The 18,615-nt window shown below is 40.4% G+C and overlaps 1 protein-coding gene across 2 annotated transcripts; it reads left to right on the top strand.

Annotated features, from left to right (window-relative positions):
- Positions 1 to 347: 347 nt before the first annotated feature.
- On the top strand, positions 348 to 11,154 carry mtpap (mitochondrial poly(A) polymerase). Of its 2 annotated transcripts, none has more exons than XM_034101943.2 (9): positions 348 to 515; positions 1,109 to 1,272; positions 1,390 to 1,623; positions 1,780 to 2,004; positions 3,115 to 3,326; positions 4,615 to 4,841; positions 6,771 to 6,863; positions 6,972 to 7,045; positions 9,371 to 11,154. In XM_034101943.2, exons 1-9 carry the CDS (start codon positions 356 to 358, stop codon positions 9,713 to 9,715), a joined length of 1,734 nt encoding a protein of 577 aa, XP_033957834.1. In that variant the 5' UTR covers positions 348 to 355; the 3' UTR covers positions 9,716 to 11,154. The 2 variants fall into 2 exon arrangements, with proteins under 2 accessions (XP_033957834.1, XP_033957833.2); XM_034101942.2 differs by having other exon boundaries at positions 390 to 515; positions 1,106 to 1,272.
- The last annotated feature ends 7,461 nt before the right edge of the window (positions 11,155 to 18,615 follow it).

The raw sequence follows: 18,615 nt of genomic DNA, 5'->3' as shown, positions 1-18,615 counted from the left end.
ATTACTCTCTGTAGGTTTCGTTTTCCCTTTCTTTTGTTTTCTCATACGAAAAACAAATTTCATGTGGCTTGAATGCTGAAACAGGGCTTCACCTTCTACAGAAATGTTGGGTGTTTTCCTGTGGGAAATAATGTTTTGTTGCTTAAAACTTTGAATACATCCTAACAGCAATATAACACTCGAACGATTAAATGCATTAGTCATAACTTCATTAGAACAAATTAAATGTATATAAAATGATATAGCTTACTACAGTGGAATTATGACATAACAAAAATACATGTATTACTCAGACATATTTTAAACGTCACAATGTGTGCGATTTTGGTACCTCTCTGTTGCCGTAGACAAAACCATGCGCATGCGCATTTCCCCTTCTTTTGGATCAGCAATGGCGTCCTCCTTCACGGTGTGCAGGTTACATACGATAGGAAGAGGCAGCCTGGTGAAGTGCCTACAGAAGGTCGATACATTTCTTCACAGGAATATTGGAACAAACGTTGTTGCTGTGCAAGGTGAAACCCGTGAAACACGAGTTATTAACACAAGCTGTCAAACAAACCAAGTTAGCCTACGTGAAAGCCCTGTCTCCTATTCAAACTTCATTTAGAAATGTGTATTTTTTAAGTTGCCTTTGAAAAACTCGTAATTGTTTTAATTGAAATGAACAACTGAGGGAATCGTTAGGGTCTCGGCTAAATTCGGGATGTCGTTTGTCCACCAAAGTGACTTAGTGAAGTAAAGTCACCTCTCTGTCATGTGATTCTAGGTTTCATTTAATATACGATCATATTATAGATGCTGCTTTGTGGATGATTTATATGCCGAATTGAAGAGTTGTTTTCAATATGTAACAAGACGTGCTATGTGATTTGTGGCTTCCTTAAATATTCAAGTACCACATACTGTACAATTGTCATTTTTTTAAATTAAGTTTGGCGAGGGGTTTCTGTTACCATTGAAGTCCACACTTGTTAGACAAAAAAGTGCAAGTATTTACCAGATAATGCTGCAAAGTCCTTCTGAAAACAATGACAATAATTAAGACAACTGAAAATGATTGTTGTGGCTTCATTGTTGAATATTCTGTTTCTCTATTTTTAAGAAGAAAAGAATGGATTCAAATCTTTGTATGCTGTCCAGGCAGAGAGACAAGAACAGGCAGAGAGATCTGTTCTCATCAGCTGCCACTCAAGAACCAATGAGAAAAAGTTCCTCAAGTATATAGCAAATTACGGAGATATCCAGAAATACTTCTTTTATGAAAGCTATGTAAGTGAATCACTAATCTCCTCTTATAAATTAGCATTGTTTTCCAGCATACATGACCAATTTACTGTTAGTTTTCATTTGAAACATGACATTGTTTGTATTGGTGTTCTTCTATAGGGAATGTATGCCGTGGTAGAATTTGCCAACCAGGAAAGTGTTGCCTCATTGTTAGAAGGGACAGCCATCCCTAGCATCAGCCATGAATCCCTGGTGCCTTTTAAATCAAGACTGCTGTCAATGAGGAACCTCGGCTCAGTGGATTTATCGAACCAGCCATCCGGAAAAAAGCGCCAAGCACAAACAAGCATTCCCATCAACGAGCTCATACAGAGACTGTCCAAAGAAGAAAGTGTAAGTGGTTCGGTTATCACTCCCAGATTTACAGTTTGGAATAATCCAGTGATTCAACTTTAAAGACATATACATTTGTGAATCCATTTTAATGGAAGTCATGTATATGCATTAAGGATTATTCTAACCATACCCTGTGATTTTATTTCCTCTCAGATAGACCAACAGATAACCTCCCTGACAGAAGCTTATCAGCTAACAGAGGAGAACTACCGACTGCGCTACCTCGTCTGCTCTCTGCTCAAGGACATTGCAGCTGGTTTTTTCCCAGAATGCACCATCATGCCATTTGGCTCATCAGTGAATGGCTTTGGAAAGCTGGGCTGTGACCTGGACATGTTTCTGGACCTGGATGGCATCAGTGGGAAAAATGCAACAATGGTAATAATGGGAGTTTGAGTGTCGGCCTTTAGAACGCCTATAGAGTGCATGAAGTCCAAAGCCACCAGCTGACAATATTACATTTATTTTGCCCGACATACACATTTTAGTTTACAAAAATTGTAACTTGTTAAAACCTGGTTATACAATCTTGAATAACAACAAAGAAATATGTAAGCTGACAACACATGTAAGTATTTTAGTACCTACTAATACTGATATAGTGCATATTGAGCCAGAGAAGTCAAAGCACCTCTTTCTACTTCAAACAGATAGGCCTTTATAAAAAAGTGAAACTGCTACCACAATCATTTGCCAGTTTTGAGAGAGCTGAGTTCTGCGGAGTGAAACTGAAGACAGTTGTGAATGGCAAAGACCAAAAAGAAAACCAACCAGCAAACTCAGCATGTCTGCATAAAGCTTTTCTTGGAAAATTAAACTATGATACTAAATGAACGTGTTCCTAGTAAAGGATATATAAAAGTTCAGTTAATGATGCTTGGAATTCCTAAATGATATTACCTTAGTAGAGCTATATGTATGAAAAGTATCATCATTTGGAATGATGTGGTATTTTATGAGGAACTTGCTTGAAAAAATCTGCGTTGTTTAACTTTTAGGTCATTGATTATTTTCCACCTTGTTATCAAGTTGAATTACATTAAAAAGGAGCATTAAAGAAAGAATATATGCAACAATGGTTAAACACCCGCGTTATGCATTCGTAACCAGTATGTAAAGACAACAAAAAACTAAAACAAATGTATCCATCTACACTCATAACTGTCGGCTGGTGTATTAAAAGGAAAATAATGTCATTATTATTGTTGACTTCTTGTAGGTTATTTCTCACTTAGAAATGTCAATATATCAGCATAGAACTACATCAAAGTATGTTACAAATAATTTAATACATGTTGGTATGCTACATGAAGTCTAAATAAGGATTTAAAAGCACGTTGTTGTGTTTGTGCTTGCTATGTATACTACAATAATTTAAAGAAATGTTGAAACAAATAAGATGCTATAAAGTAAAAATAGTGACCTGTCTAAGAAATTGATGGTGATTTAATAATGATCATTAAACATATGTAAACTCTCTGTGTGCAGCCAAAATCCGGTCTGTTCCTGGAGTACCAGATGAAGAGGGCCAACTTGGAGCGGATCGTCACCCAGAACATCCTGTCCGTCATCGGGGAGTGTGTGGACCAGTTTGGACCCGGGTGTGTGGGGGTGCAGAAGATACTAAATGCACGCTGTCCCCTGGTCCGTTTCGCCCACCAGCCCTCTGGCTTTCAGTGTGACCTCACAGCCAACAACAGGTACTCACCCTGTGCGCCTTTATTAGGAGATAACCTGTTTTCCATACATAAACACTATGAAACAATTGTTCGTCATGGCTCTGGGGTTGCAGTGGTTCATTTAAAATGATTCGGTTTCACGCTACTATTGGTCATATCTTGAAAGGTCAATCATACTTGCTCATATGCCTCTTGCTTCACAGAAACTGCTATTTCGTTGTCGTCCTGATATTGATTTGACAATACTGGCCAAACAGAAACCTGACTCAGGCAGGAAGTGCTGTGTACAGTTGCACCCCTGCCGGAGTGAAACTGAACATGAAGCTTAAAAGGGGGGCTTGTTTGTGTTTCCTACCAATGATAACACAAACACCTACACACCTGCTAACGTACAGAGAAACCGCTCTGCAGTTTCTAAGGAAATGGAGGGGAACCATCAGAGGTGGTGGGTGGATGTGAGGGGGACTTTTCTTATATTGTGCTGGCAGATCTTTCAAGCGCAGCTCTTTCCTGCCTGAGGTTTCTGTGCGAGCATGTGAAGGGAAACCAACAGCAGTGTGACTGACGCAGCCACTATGACAATCTGAAGGCTGCTCCCTAGTGGTGCTTTTCATATGATTTCATTTTCACTGACCCTTGACATTAAACAGTATTTGATCTCATGAACTTGGGAGGTTCATCTTCATTCTTCAAACCTTTATTTAACCAGATTGGTCCCATTGAGATCATAGATCTCTTTTTCAAGGGAGACCTGCAAGGAGGTAAAGATGTTTTGGAATACAAATGTATGCGGACAAATACTGGGACCTAATGTCATGAAGATAAGGATTGGACTGGCATTAAGAGGTTCATACTGATGCTTTCCTAGAAATCTACTGAAAGAAAAAATTGTGCAACGTAAAAATATTGGTTAAGAACACTAAAATGATGATCTTTTCACAAAAATAGTACATATTAAACACACATATTATCATAAGGATTGACACCCTGAAACACATAATTATCTGTAGGTAACCCATTGACAAATCCACTGGTTTAATAGCAATACAACCAAAAGTCAGTCATATATACAGTATATTACAAAATTCTGCACGGTATTGTTTATTTCCGCAATTTATTTCCTGTTTTAATATACTTAATTTCTTGGTTATTGATGGCAGCATGTCCTATTTCGATCAGCAAGATGCTGAACTTCAATCCAAATAGAACAATGTACAAAGTATGAAGTGCACTTGTATTGGAAGTCTCAAGACTGATATCAAAAGAGCCCCATCAAAACATGCAGTAGTAGTAACTGTGTTCTCCACAGGGTGGCGATGAAGAGCACAGAGCTGCTCTATCTGTACGGAGAGCTGGACCCACGGGTGCGTCACCTGGTGTTCACTGTGCGCTGTTGGGCTCGAGCTCACAGCATCACCAGCAGCATCCCCGGGGCCTGGATCTCCAACTTCTCCCTCACCGTCATGGTGCTGTTCTTCCTGCAGAGGAGGAGCCCCCCTATCATCCCAACCCTGAACCACCTCAGGGACCTTGCAGGTACCACCAAGCACCAGGCTTGGATTTTCGTCATTTTAGGGGCAAGGCCATTTGGCCTTTGGTGTCACACATTTTTTCAACGCGCAAAGGCCACATGCCAAGGCACAAAGGCCATTGAGGGAAACATTTGGATTTGGAGCTTACAAATAAATAACTTCACTTTCTAATGACAAAAAACAAATCACTTTTTTAATATCAATAATCGTATCATCATATAGGCCTATGCCTCCTTAGTATTACCATATATAAAATGAAATACTTTACTTTGAATAATTAGTGTTTGGTATGTTTTCCATCTACTACTTCTCCCATTCACAAATCCGAAATGAAATCTAAAAATCAAAAATTCTATTAATATGTAACAAATATAATCCATTTCAGAGCAGAAGACGCTTTTAAAGCAACTTTTAACAGTGTGAGGGGCCCAAAGGCCACGGTGGCCGTAGGACGTACAATTATTTGTGGGGCATAACGGGCTGTGACGGCCATGGCCGTCACGGCCGCCGTGTAAATCCCACCCTGCCAAGCACTTCTTCTCACTTAAACATCATGTCAGTTTAAAGCAGAGGGTTCCTTTGTTTGCTATCAATGTTTTGTTGCCCATTCTATCCACAATTTATGAAAAAATTACCTGAAAGCCTGACAAAGAAACTTAAGTGAAATCTCTTCTTCTCAACTAAGTCCACACCTTAATGTTGTGGGTTTTTTTTCTCATACATTTAACTTATTTAATTTTTTTCTTCGAAGAATAACTTAACCACTAAGTATACTCAAGTAAGGTGAGCTTTCATCATACAGTGCAGCTGCGGTCTAAAGGTACTTTGACTTGCGAGCCCTAAAAATGAAGCCACTTAGGACTTTCTCACATTTGTGTTTACCAGTGACGTTCTTCCCTCTTTTTCAAGATAAAGTAATCTAATAATTCATAGAAAACAAAACATTAAGGAAATTATAAAGGTATAAGATGATGTAGCATTAATGATTCTTTCCTATCCTGTGAACAGGTCAGTAACCCCACTGATCTGTAGAGTATCTCAGCTCTGACGTAAGATTAGACGAGATAAGATATAGACCTTAATTGACCCCCGTAGTGAAATGCAGGTGTTATAGCAGCAACAGAATAAGAGAGAAACACAGGAGATAAGAGTTCAAACAAGAATTAGGAGAATACAAAATAATGGTAAACATATACAGTATGTTACAGTATCAATAAGAATAATATAGGGTAATTATATATACTGATATCAGTGAAATGTCTTATGTTCATACAGTGCAATTTGTTTTTAAATAAGTGCCTGCTGTTTTATTTATTCCTACAATCTAATTCCTTTTGGCTCTGTAGGTGACTTAATGTCATATTTCAAATCACCATGCATACAACTGTAATAAATGTCTCCTGTGATCATTTAAACACCAGTCCACTGCAGTTCCTCCATCCCCCCATCCCTCTGTCACCTTGGCTGCCTTGATAATTGCCTTCCAAAAGCAATCTACCCCCCATCCCTCTCCTCCACCCCCTCCTCCTCTGCCCCGTTTAGCGCAGACTCTATCACACAGAGTGCTTACAGTACAATAAAAAGCCCATCTCTCTGTGAAGGTCGATGACCCCGCCTCTGCCGGACACACACGCACGAGCATACAGGCAGCTATTTAAACAGTGGTGTAACACAGCACCACCTGCAGTCTTACTGTAGTGAAGAATACTGTTAACAAGGGCAGTGGTGGAGCCAAGCAAGGACACAATCTAGGCCCCCTTTTTTTTTCTCTGACCATCTTTGACACGCATGTACACACACCTGCTCCCCCTACTGTGTCTTACTGTTACCTCTCCACGAACACACTTCCACCATCTGTCTATGTCTTGTTTATGGCCATCATATGCGTGTAAAGGCAGTCATTTAACTGGTGTCCCTGATCTCGTCCCACAAGGTCCCGAGGACAAGAGCGTGATTGAGGACAACGACTGCACGTTTGTCAGCGACTTCAGCAAGATCCGGCTCGAGAGCAACACAGAAACACTGGGTGAGCAGGAGAGCGTAGAAACCAGGCTGTAGGGCTACAGCTCACTTTGATTTATACCCTTGTTTCTGTTTGCTGCTTACTTGACTTTTTTTCTTGCTTTTTTCTTAGAGCAACTGCTGTGTGAGTTCTTTGAGTTCTACGCCTCCTTTTGCTTCAGAACGCTGTCAATCAATATCAGAAAGGTATGTATGATTATTCACATTCATTAAGTCCAATGTAACAAACGTGGCCCAATTATGATGATCAGCTTTACAGGGCTCTATATTAAGTTTATGTGCATTGTTAAGCACTTAGATTGATCAGGCGGACACAAACATTACTTCAAATGAAGGATAATGTTGCTCCAGCAAATCAAATTAAAGGTGATCAAATATATCCTTGTTATGGTTCAGCTATTTAAGGTTTATGCCCACATTTTAACCACTATTCAGACATGTATTGTTGGCCATACACAACAGTTACAAAGGTAACCCTGCTAGTTCAGAACTAGTAACAATTTTGTCATAATTTCAACTGAGAACATGTGTGATTTGAATGCTGTCGGCTTCAAATAAAGTCAGCATCAGCACATATTTGGATAGATAAATATGTTTTTGCCTTAATATGAATACTGTTTTAAACGTATCCCTCGAGCATAATCTCTTTTCACACAAAAATATTAAATAAACCAGGAAACAACCAACTGTGATTGAGCTCATTTATGTTGTTGAGGAGATTCCCTCACTGTTTAGGAAGAATAAATCACATCATACAGCAGCAATAATAATCAGACTGGTGTTCCTTCACCAAATGTAATGTATGTTATATTAATTTCCTTCCATCATGCACAGGTCACCTTTGTCTGAATGACAATAAGCGGTCACTTACAAACAACAACAAAAACAGTGTGTTGTCTGATAATGGCTCTAGTCTCTCTCTTGTGGACTTTGTAACTGGGCAGGAGCTGCTGTTATTGTCACCCAAGCTGTGATTTCATACCAAATATCAAAGATTTGTTTGATTTACTTCAAATACTGTCAAAGTTATTAAGTTTGTCCACCAGAGAGCAGAGTATTCTTTAAAATACCACATTAGAGGGATTTCGATCAAAGTGGTTTGTGTGTGTGATGTGTATGTGCTAAAGAAAAAGGACATAATAACTATATGTTGTTTTAATAGTTTTAAGTTTAACTGCCTTGAAAATCCAGTGCCAATGAAGCTCTACTTACTATAAGTTCCCGCCAACCCTAAGTCCATCTTGCAACTTGGATGACTTAAAATGTAACTTCAAAATCCAATGTTGCATCACTGAAAAACCAGAACATAAATACAAATCTTTTCAAAAATAACACACACTGCTCAGCCTCCTTTCCACATGAGCTCACAGCCACAGAGCTGAGCTCCAGCAGAGAAATCTGTTGGTAATACAGTCAGTGTTTGGTGCATGGCATCTTCCCACACACACAGATGACAGCTGTCCTTGTCAAAAATGATTGATGCCTGCCCCACAGTGCCCGGCGCCCTTGAGCTGTGATCCCAATTAGGAGCTCCATCAGGCTGAGTGTAAACAAACGCATATTCAATATATTTAGTGCCACATTTCAGTCTGTTGTTGACTTTGTAATACTTTTTACAGGCACTGAAGGAGCATCCACAATGGAACTTTTTATAAATAAAATGCGTAGGAATGATTAACATAAAAGGTACTATTTTACCAACTTTAAAACCTACCTCCTAGAACATTTAATAATATCCTATGTATCATCTATTACTTTTACCCCTAGAATTGTATTTGATCAAGTAGGTGTTAATGATTGGGTGGCACATTTATATAAGATGCAGGGCTACGCTTCGGCTGAGAATTTAATGGATGCCTCTGGAAAAGAGACCCTGGAGCTTAATATATGAGACTAATATCAAGTTTGACACAGCATAAGAAACCTGCAGGTACACTGCAGCCATGACCCGTACCTATAGGCTTTCACCAGTGGAGCAACAGCCATAAATCTCCTTTACTGTGCTACAATTCTCCAATTCGCTCCCATTCTCTGACTGATAGCTTTATGTCGCCATCGTCTACCCCCCCTCCAAAGCTCCATCACTTTATCCTTCCAGCCCCTTTACTGTCACACTTTAAGCTGGGTATGGCATGCAAAGTACCATGGGAGGGTCTTGACTTTTCTCTGACCCACATATTGAGGGTTCATTTGATGGCCATGACTGCTAGATAGAGGATCAGATCATACATGTTTCCGTTGCCAACACATTTGATGTGTCTAGCAGGTTTCCAAAGCAGTTAGCTCATTCCCATTCTTCACAACTCAAGTCGAAATGTTTTCCAGAGCCAGGTCCATGCATATCCCATGTGGTAACCTGCTGAGAGGCGTTCCAGTCAGCTATATGTTCCACAGATAAAGCAGCAAAGACCTATAAGCATGACCAATATATGGACCATAAAATACAGGACTGCTGCTACTGCTCAAGAGTGTGTATTCATCTGCCGGCCTTGTCCCATTCCTCCTCTCCAGGGCAAAGAGCAGAACAAGCCTGAGGTAGCCCCGCTGCACATCCAGAACCCGTTCGAAACCACTCTGAACGTCAGCAAAAACGTCAACGCCTCACAGGTAGACCGCTTTGTGGCTTTGTGTCAGGAGAGCTCATGGCTGATCCAGCAGAATATAACCGCCCCGTCCAGAGATGGTACTAAAGGAAAGGCTACTATCACACCTTGGGGAGTATCTACCCTCCTTCTGCCCTCCCAGGTTGCAGCGATCAAAAGTCGCAAGAGACGGAAAATCGAGCCGGCGAGCGAGAGGATCAAGAGCTTGCTGGAGTCCTTGAAGAATACCAACAATCAACAAAATCAAAGTTAAACTCTTTGAGGTCGCAGCTCCATCGTTTTACTATCACTTTAGCTAGTGCATTGTTCAACTCCACCGTCTGGTGTACTTTTCTGGTGCCTCACTGAGAAGTTGAGGAGCAGCTTTAACAGTTGATTTCATCTGCTGGACTGTGCTGGACAAATGTTCCAAACATTGACTCTGGAGGGTGTCACTGAGGCTTGTATGTGCATATATTTGGGCCTGCAAAAAGGGAGTTATTACTATGTACTATACTGTGGACTTCCCTACTCTGTTGTAATTAAAGCAATTTATGTGTGAACTGATGCAAATCCCTCCAGATGCTCTTTGGAACAAAAACTACCCTAACATTTGAATATATCTCAAACAACAAAAATCATTATGGATATATTTTTTTTATAATGAATATTACAATACGGACAGAATGATCAAGATTTTATTGCAAGTTAACACTGGGTTTGTTTAATATGGCACTCAAAAACTGACAGAAGTCAGTTAAAAGAGTATGGCATGCATCAGAAATAAACCAGAATACACAACTTCTATGAATTAAGAGTTTATTGAAAATATAAACGTAAAGAAATGCCTTTCTTTATTATTCAAAATGTCTGAAAGATGGATTTTTTTTTTTTAATGTTTCCAAGTCTTCCAGTAACTTGATAGAATTAATGAAACTACTATTTATTTTACACCTGTGCATTTCTCTGACATGCTCATATTTAATTTGAACCCCTGATGTGTAACGTACTAGAGTATGAAGAGGACTTAGTGGCAAGTTACAGTAGCTTACAAAACACTGCTGGCTAAGCACACTTGGCATGCTTTTCACCTATAGCTATTTAGCTAAAACAGTCCTCATAAATCAATGCTATACAAAATGAAGTTAATAATCCATACAACAGTAGCTTCGCATTATAAACTTGTGTGACTAGCAAAATCGTTTTAATTGGCGAGCTACTGGAAACAAGCCTCTATGCTAACTAGCTGGTAATAGATATTCTATCTCTTTGTTTCCATTAATTGCCAGTTGATTGAATTCTTAATTTAACCAAATAAGATTGAAGTAACTAAAGCTATTAATAATTATGTTGGCTTCAGCTCGTTAAGTAGAGTTACTAGTTGAAGAGGCTGGTTGTCCTTAATTAGCTCAGCTTTGTTTCCATGTAAGCTAGCTAGTCATGAAGTCTGATACTCTACTCTTATGCATCGCTGATCATAAGGAACATCTGGAATTATTCTTGGGGAAATACTTTACGTTTTATGTTTTCTATATTTGCAAGTGGTAAAGAAAACTAATTGTTCTAATTGGAGATTAAAATAAAAGTATGTAAATCTGTTTTCACACTGCATTTTAATGTGGTTAATGTATTCACCTTAGACTTCACAGTCTACATTTTTACTGCCTTTTGTACAGTATAAAAAAACACTAAAGGGCATCTTTTTTTTTTTAACGTCTCATCTGGATTTTTATTTTATGAGCAGAAGATCTAAAACAGTGACATAATGGTGCTAGCGTGTGTTAAATATATACAGAAGTAGACAGCCCATCAACTTGGCCATCCAGTTCATTGGAACCAAAGTCAGCCAACTTTGTGGCAAAGTCTGTTAAATCGATTGACCTCTCTGAAAACCCTCGATTGACATAAAATATGTGAAATAAGACATACCACTTTAACTCTTAATTCAGTTTCCAACTTAGCCGCTAATCACAATGCCCTAAATGTTGTTAGAAGACCAAAGAGGTCATTATTTTTTCCAAAGTTACATAAGCTGAATGGATGTATGTGTCTGTGAGTTAAAGGAAAGAGAAAAGACCTTGGGGTGCATGTGTTAAAAGTGCATCTGCAGGTTCACGTCCTATGAGTGTGCCTGAGTATGTTTGTATGAGTGTTTAGGGCCCATGGGACAGTGTTTGAGGAGCAGGGAGTGTGCAGCCCACAGCTGGTTTTCCGCTCATTGCTTTGGGAGGTCAGGGGGGTGAGAGGACAGACTTTTAACTACCTACCCTCCTACCACCAGTCCTTCCTTTGACACAAATGGGAGAAAAGGACTGAGGCAGAAGACGGCCCATCACCCCCTCGCCTCGCACCCCCCTGGTTTTGAACTTCACTCACTGTCCCTGCCTCCTTTGTTCTAGCCTACATTTGTATTTTAAATTCTGTGGGCCTCCTGTCTTTCTATCATGATCATCGCTTTTCTCTCAGAGTGGCAGCGTTCTTTGAGGTTTGCTGAGATTGTTTATTTCCTTGAGTGAGTGGATATGAAACAAATTAATCTAGTAATTAGTATTCGATAAAATTGGACTGCTGGGTGCTATTGGATTTTTCAAAGGAGCTAGAGTTCAGATTGTTGATCTTTTTATTTGTATGTGGTGGTTTAAAATGTGCTGTAGGCTACCGTTTGATTTGTATTTATAGACTCCTTTGGTGGCACTCCCTCCATTTATTGAACAGTTTATGGGGTAATTACGAGGATAGATAGAAACTGTGGCCACTTGCCGAAAGGTTGCCACAGGTTAATGATATTTCTTTCTAGCTTGTCTTAACCATTGCAGTGGCAAGGTTGTATGTGACCAACTCCCGGCAATAGAGCTCTTAAGACAGCAAAGGGACCAAGGTTGTGTTTAGCTAACCTGCCCAGCAGTGACTTTTCTTAGAGGTGTTTGCAGGCGGCACACTGTGGGATCTGATTTATTAGTAAAACTGGTGAAAAGTGTAAGATGGATTGGCCCTCTCTCAGGAAGTCTAGAGGTTCAGCGGTGCGATGACCGGAGTTCATGTTGCTGCCTTTTTTCTTGGCTCCTAATGCGCCTTCAGAGCCTGAAAGAATGTAAGAAGGTGGCCTGAGGGTTTGAAAAACATGGGAGGGATTTTAGGAAACTCGTTGAGGGAGGAAAAGAAAGGAAAAACACCAAGAAATGAAAAAGATCTTGGCACGATGAAATGCCCCCTAACATGTTCAAGTCCTGAGCAGCTTCTTTCACAGAGTGCTGTGAGCATTCAAGCAAAAGCCTCTGGAGAACAGGGTGTTTGATGTGAAGGCCTTATCTGTTCGAGCCTTTTTCAGAAGTTATTTTTTTATCAAGCTTTCCAATCAATACGCCACCCCTTCCACTTACCTCCACCGACTCCACAAAGACCTGGGAGCGGTATTGGGAACCTAATCTCCAAAACACTTCCCCTTGCAGTTCCACGAATTGTCCTTTCAACATTGTGAGAGGACATTACGCTGGTTTCCTTGGTTGAGGGACAAGCGTCCTGGAGGACCAAGCTTTCCCGCATACTCCAGGTTTTCCAACACCACAGTTGGCTGTGAATAAGACGTGCTGAAAGGGAGCAGGGAGCGCTGGAATGCACTTGTCCATGCAGAGTCCCCTAAAGGTTATCACTGTGTGTATCTCTGGCTTCAGAGTAACTACTGCATAACTGCAGGGGTGTGTACTGGCTGTGAAATGTGCTTATTGAAAGCTATATTCAAGTGACCCCAATCCAAATGCGGCAGCCTGTCTCTCCATTTTCCATCTCCCTCTACAATGAAGTCATGAGGAAAACTATTGGCAACAGGCTGGATAATGTTTTACACTATGTGTTTTTGTTGTACGGGAAGGCCTGGGACTGACTGTACCCACCAACAGTACCATTGTTTCAGTGTCGGACTGCTTAATTGGAGCCTGGCACAGAGTTACTGGCAGCCAAGGTCTCTGAGTATCAGCGACCGACCGTGGTGGTTTTACATTCTTTCTCTCACTGGACAGTAGAGAGGCTGCGTCCATTCAATACTGGCCAGAGCAGGCCCCAATTGAGACAGTGACTCTATGCTGTGATTGTTGATGAACTGTCACATGGATACGCCACACACAAGCACACATGGCTATTGTATCACTGCGATCAGGGTATGGATATGTATCTATAGAAACGCACCCACTCATCCACAGTGCACCAAGCTCTCCTGGGTTCCTGTACTCCGTGACTAGAGAATGAATGTGTGATGTCACGTACACCGTATACATGTGACACCAAGTCCCCAGAGCTTAAGCTGCTACCATTACATATACATATTCTGTTGAAGCTGCCTTGGTGCCATAAGAGGCTACAACTAATATGATGTACAGTGTTCAGTTATTGTTGAGCGTTTAGTTCCTCCTTGTATTTAACATATTAGAGTAATGGTTTCATTTACAGGTCCGTAATATCCTAATAATTTCCAAGATAATTTAGTAATTTGATATATTACAGGGTGACAACTGTGTACTTTTCTTTTAGACATATTTCTGACTTTTGCATTAACAGCTGACTGGCTAGAGACTGACTATAAGACTCCAGACATAAAGTCTACGTTTATGTTTTTCAAAGTTAAGATTAGATAGCTACGTTTCCTTACCGCAACCTTTTTTAAAGACTTTTCCTCTGTTATTACAGGACATTTTCTATTGAAAAATTCTACCACCAGAGGTGATGAAGTTAAACCTATTATAATGAAAATAGAAGCATTTCACTGTGTACACTTCCATTAAATCATTCCAATGTATGCAAATATACCCTAGGGACTCATGTAATGAATGTATGTATACAGGTATGCACAGAAGACTTTTCCTGTTTGATTATATAATAAGTTCCAAATAACATAGTTACTTGGGAAATATTCAGAGAATTGTCTGAATTAGTGGCTAGACTACTCTTGTATTTGAACTCCAACAACTTATCAGAATTATGTTTTAATTGCTAAAGTCACTAAGTTCACACTGAATGTTGACACATTTTGTTATTTGAACTGCCTCCATTGCAAAATATTTGGAAGCAAAGTTGTGAAAACGAATTGATATTGGATCTTTAAATGTCCAGTTGATGTAAGCCTCAGTTTGCCTAGCCCACTGTAGGATATGAACCCTGAACTGGGCATCATGCCAGTGTCCAGAATGTTTGGCCGTGTGTGTGGGCCCCTAAAGGACACTATAGAAAAGGCTATTGCAAGGACAGTAAGGCTGGAATTTGGGCTGAGGGTACAGTGTTGGGGCTGTAGAGATAATTGTGTTGGCCCAGTGCTGGTGGGTTGATCACTAACATCCCCCCTCCCTCCCCACCTTCATGAGCCAGATTTCTCCTCCCTTTTCCATACAAGCTTAATCTACAGTCTGCACCACAGCCAGTGAGGCCTTATCAGCTGTGTCAGAGCCTGCTTGTCAGCTCCAGCCTTGGCTCCTCGCACTGGACAGACCTGCCTGGGTAGATACGAACTAATGTGGACACACATATGCACAGCCACAAGGCTTGTTCAAGTTCACACTCGGTTCTGAAAGTACTGCAGCAGTCTTTTAGATTCTGACGTTTTAAGGGATACACAATAAATAACAGAGTGATTGCTGAATAGTTTCCAAATATTGTTGGCTTGGGACTATTTATAGCCAAGAAATGCCAATCCAGGGAATGATTTCATATGTCTTTAAGAAATAGTCAGATCCATCAAGGAGAGATGTTCCAACTTTCATTCCTACTAGTGGAGCAAAGTACTAAACAACTCTGTGGTTATGTTTCTGTGGGCACCAATAAATGTGGAACATCATTTTTTGGCACATTTTTGTATGACTCTGCACTAAAATGATGGTGGACTACTTCATATCTGTTAAAGTGGGACTATTCGGTGCCACAGTTCCAATGATCAAACCTAATGGTTGCTTTTAACTACTTGTTTGAATTGTGGTGCAAGTTAACTCACACTGACCTGTGTAGCAGCACAAAAATAATGCATGTGCATATGTTAAAATGGCTGGCATACCCTTTGAAATTTTTTTCAGATCAGACTGTTTGGGTTTCCTTGGCTCCGTTCAGACAAAATGGCATTCATTCCAGCCAATCATAAAGATACGATTCAGAGACTCTGTTTTTATAATCAGAAACTATGGTTTTCTCTATTATTTTTCCAATCAAAGCCGCAGTATTTCATTCCCCCTCAGTGTGTAAGATTGTTTTCCTTCAGCAGTGTTGCTCGTGCAATAATGACTGCGACCTCCATGCGTTTCACTTGTATGGAAAACATTTTTCTCCCTCTACTCCTCCATGCACAATTAATTTCAGATGTCACTTGTAGGTGGCTGGTGAATTCCTGAAATACTGGAGTGCTTTTTTTCCCCCGCCCAACTGTATTCCAGTAAGTACAAATTGGAGATCTGTGTGTAAGAAAGAGCGACGGAAATTAAAGGAGACAGACTGAAAACAAGCCTTGTGCTGCCGGAGCCCGACAGAAAGTGAGTTATTCAAACATACTGGGCTGCTTTTATGAACTGGAAGAGGAAGGATCGCCATCGAAATGCAACACTCAACTTGATTAATGTGCACAAATGACTCAGTGACACTCTGGGAGATGTCAGATGACCATGCCGCAGAGAGCAGTAACTGCTTACGTTTTTGGGAGAAAGTTATTATTTTTTTGTACTTATTCTTTCACAACACAACGTCCTTGTTATACTGCTGTTCAATAAACTTGGGAATGTGATACATTTAAACATTTAAAATATGGCAGATATATAAATTCAGCTGGCATTAAATTATACACATTGACAATTTCCTTGTATATGTCATATCATTAAAGTTAAGTTATTTAAACCTTAAAGCTACGGTTGTTAATCTTGAGAAGCTATCAAGAGAATGGTAGCTTTTAATATAAACCAACGGAAAAACACAAACCAACCATTTCCAATAAAAGTAACTAGCAGCACTTCATTCAGAGAATTTAAATGTCTTAATTGCTTTTGGGATTTATAGGGGTACAACTAAAAAGCTTTTGTTTCTTGGTCCACAAGCTTTTGTCAAGGCTGTCGCTATAGCTCTATTTAAGTTTGGCTCTTGCTTTAGTAGTTTCCTGTTTAGATTAAGCTTGCATTGCAACTGTACATTTAACATGCTGATCTGCTTAAAGTTGGCATGGCAATACGAGGTCAACTGAAGTCTGGTTTTAACAACATTATGAAGAATTACTGCTAGTGGTGCACGATAATTATCGGCCTGATAATTATCGGTCCGATATTAGGAATTATGACGTCATCCCGATAAACCCGATAAAAGTATTAATAGCCTCGATAATATACAATATATTTTTTGGGTACAGTTTTTCACAAATCCAGCGCTCCCTAACTCATGCCTGGCTGTGACGTAAATGGTGTGCGGCCCTGAAGCCAGGACAGTAAACAAACATGTCGTCGGTAGTATGGGACTATTTCAAAGTTTCAGAGTTAGATAGTTCGCTTGCTATTTGTATTAACAAATGCAATGCAGAAGTTCCACGAGGAGGGAAAAAGGCAACGAGCTATAATACTTCCAACCTGATTAGTCACCTGAAACATCGCCATCGCTACGATGCTGTGTTAAAAGCGTACGAAGACGCCTGCGCTGCTAAACTAGCGGCAAATCCAAAGCCAGCTGCATAGGCACCGGGGCTTTTACCTATCGACGAGGCTTTTGAAAAAGGCAAGAAGTTTGCCAGATTTGTTTGGGAAAATAAATATGGTCACTTTGAAGAGTCAAAACTGTTCTTGGCTTTGTTTTGTTCATAGTAGTAACAGTACGTCCACACAGCAGCTTCAGAAGAAACTTCCACCGCTTCCAACGCTTCTCTGCCCATTGACTTTGAATGGGGATGACGTCACTTTGCCTCGCTTTTCGCCGAACTGCATTGTGGGGGAGCGAAGCGAAGATTTCCAGGATTTTCAGGATTTTCAGGATCTCCAGGATTCAAAAGTTGAGCAATGTTCAACTTTTGAAGCTGAGCTGGAAGCGCCAGCCAATCAAACACGTTTATGCAAATCTGACAGTAGAAGCGCTAGCCAATCAAACCGCGTGTAAGCAGGGAGAACCAGACTGCAGTTCATTTCCTCATATTCCAAACGAGAAATTACGGTAGCAAATCACCCGGTTCTTTACGACCAGAACTATTAACGGGATACAAACCGGAGGAACCAGGCATGGAGGGAGGTGGCAGAGACAGTGGGTGAAACTGGTAGGTTTTCGCCTGTTTGGGGAGTTTATATATATATATATTGCTCGCATTAAATCCCTGGGGTTTTTTGCTTTGTATGTCGGGGGCGGGAGATTCATGTGATTGGTTGTTGGTTGCATTGCTCGCAAAAAATCCCCATGCTGTCAGACACGCCCAGCTCCAAGATTTTCAAGATTTTTGAAAAGCTGCTGTGTGGACGTACCGTAATGCTCATGTCATTTGCTCACTACTAGTCTTTTTTTTACCACCAGGTGTGCAAAAACTACAGGTACATTTATTATATATATATATTATATTATTATCGGTTATCGGTATCGGTCTTGAGAAGCAGGAAGTTATCGGTATCGGTTTCAAAAAACCAATATCGTGCATCCCTAATTACTGCACTTTGGCTTTGTAAGGTATTGGGAAACAATGCTCTTCTCTCTTAGTTCCTGGAAGGTGGCGATGCTACAAGGGAGGAGCGGAACCAATCCCTTAACTTAGTGGGCTCAGTTCAGGACAATATGGGTGTGAGGCTGAAGGCCACAAAGGCAGCTCTGTGTTTCAGCAGGAGCTCCGAGTGGCTCTGCTGGCAGGCACACATAGATCAGTATTGTATCAGTGGCCATCCATGGGACCTGGGCCAGCGATCGGTCACACCCCCACAATGTCACATGAACTCATCCAGATGTGTTGAATGTGCATCACGAGACGGAAATCAGATTCTTCTTCAAAGAAAAAGGTATAAATAGTCCAATTGTCTCTTTCCCAGCATCACTACGTGTGTCTGTTGTCAAAGAGAACAAGGCCTTATATTTACATCTGCAGCTAAAATTGGGATTTCAGATCATGTATAAGTATCATCCTATGCACTTTGACATGACACATCTACACTGAGAGGTAAGATAAATAAAGGCCCTGAACTAACTATGGAGGTGTCC

Source organism: Pseudochaenichthys georgianus, chromosome 16, assembly GCF_902827115.2.
Source record: "Pseudochaenichthys georgianus chromosome 16, fPseGeo1.2, whole genome shotgun sequence".
In the NCBI taxonomy this organism is placed as follows: Eukaryota; Metazoa; Chordata; class Actinopteri; order Perciformes; family Channichthyidae; genus Pseudochaenichthys; species Pseudochaenichthys georgianus.
The sequence above is the reverse complement of the archived record's forward strand: the minus strand, read 5'-3'. Positions and strand labels throughout refer to the sequence as shown.

Coding starts and splice junctions, on each gene's coding strand:
- mtpap (XM_034101943.2), top strand. CDS start 356: ATGCGCATGCGCATTTCCCCTTCTTTTGGATCAGCAATGGCGTCCTCC. Junction 1,273..1,389: donor ACTTCTTTTATGAAAGCTAT/GTAAGTGAATCA, acceptor GTTCTTCTATAG/GGAATGTATGCCGTGGTAGA. Junction 6,864..6,971: donor GAGCAACACAGAAACACTGG/GTGAGCAGGAGA, acceptor CTTTTTTCTTAG/AGCAACTGCTGTGTGAGTTC.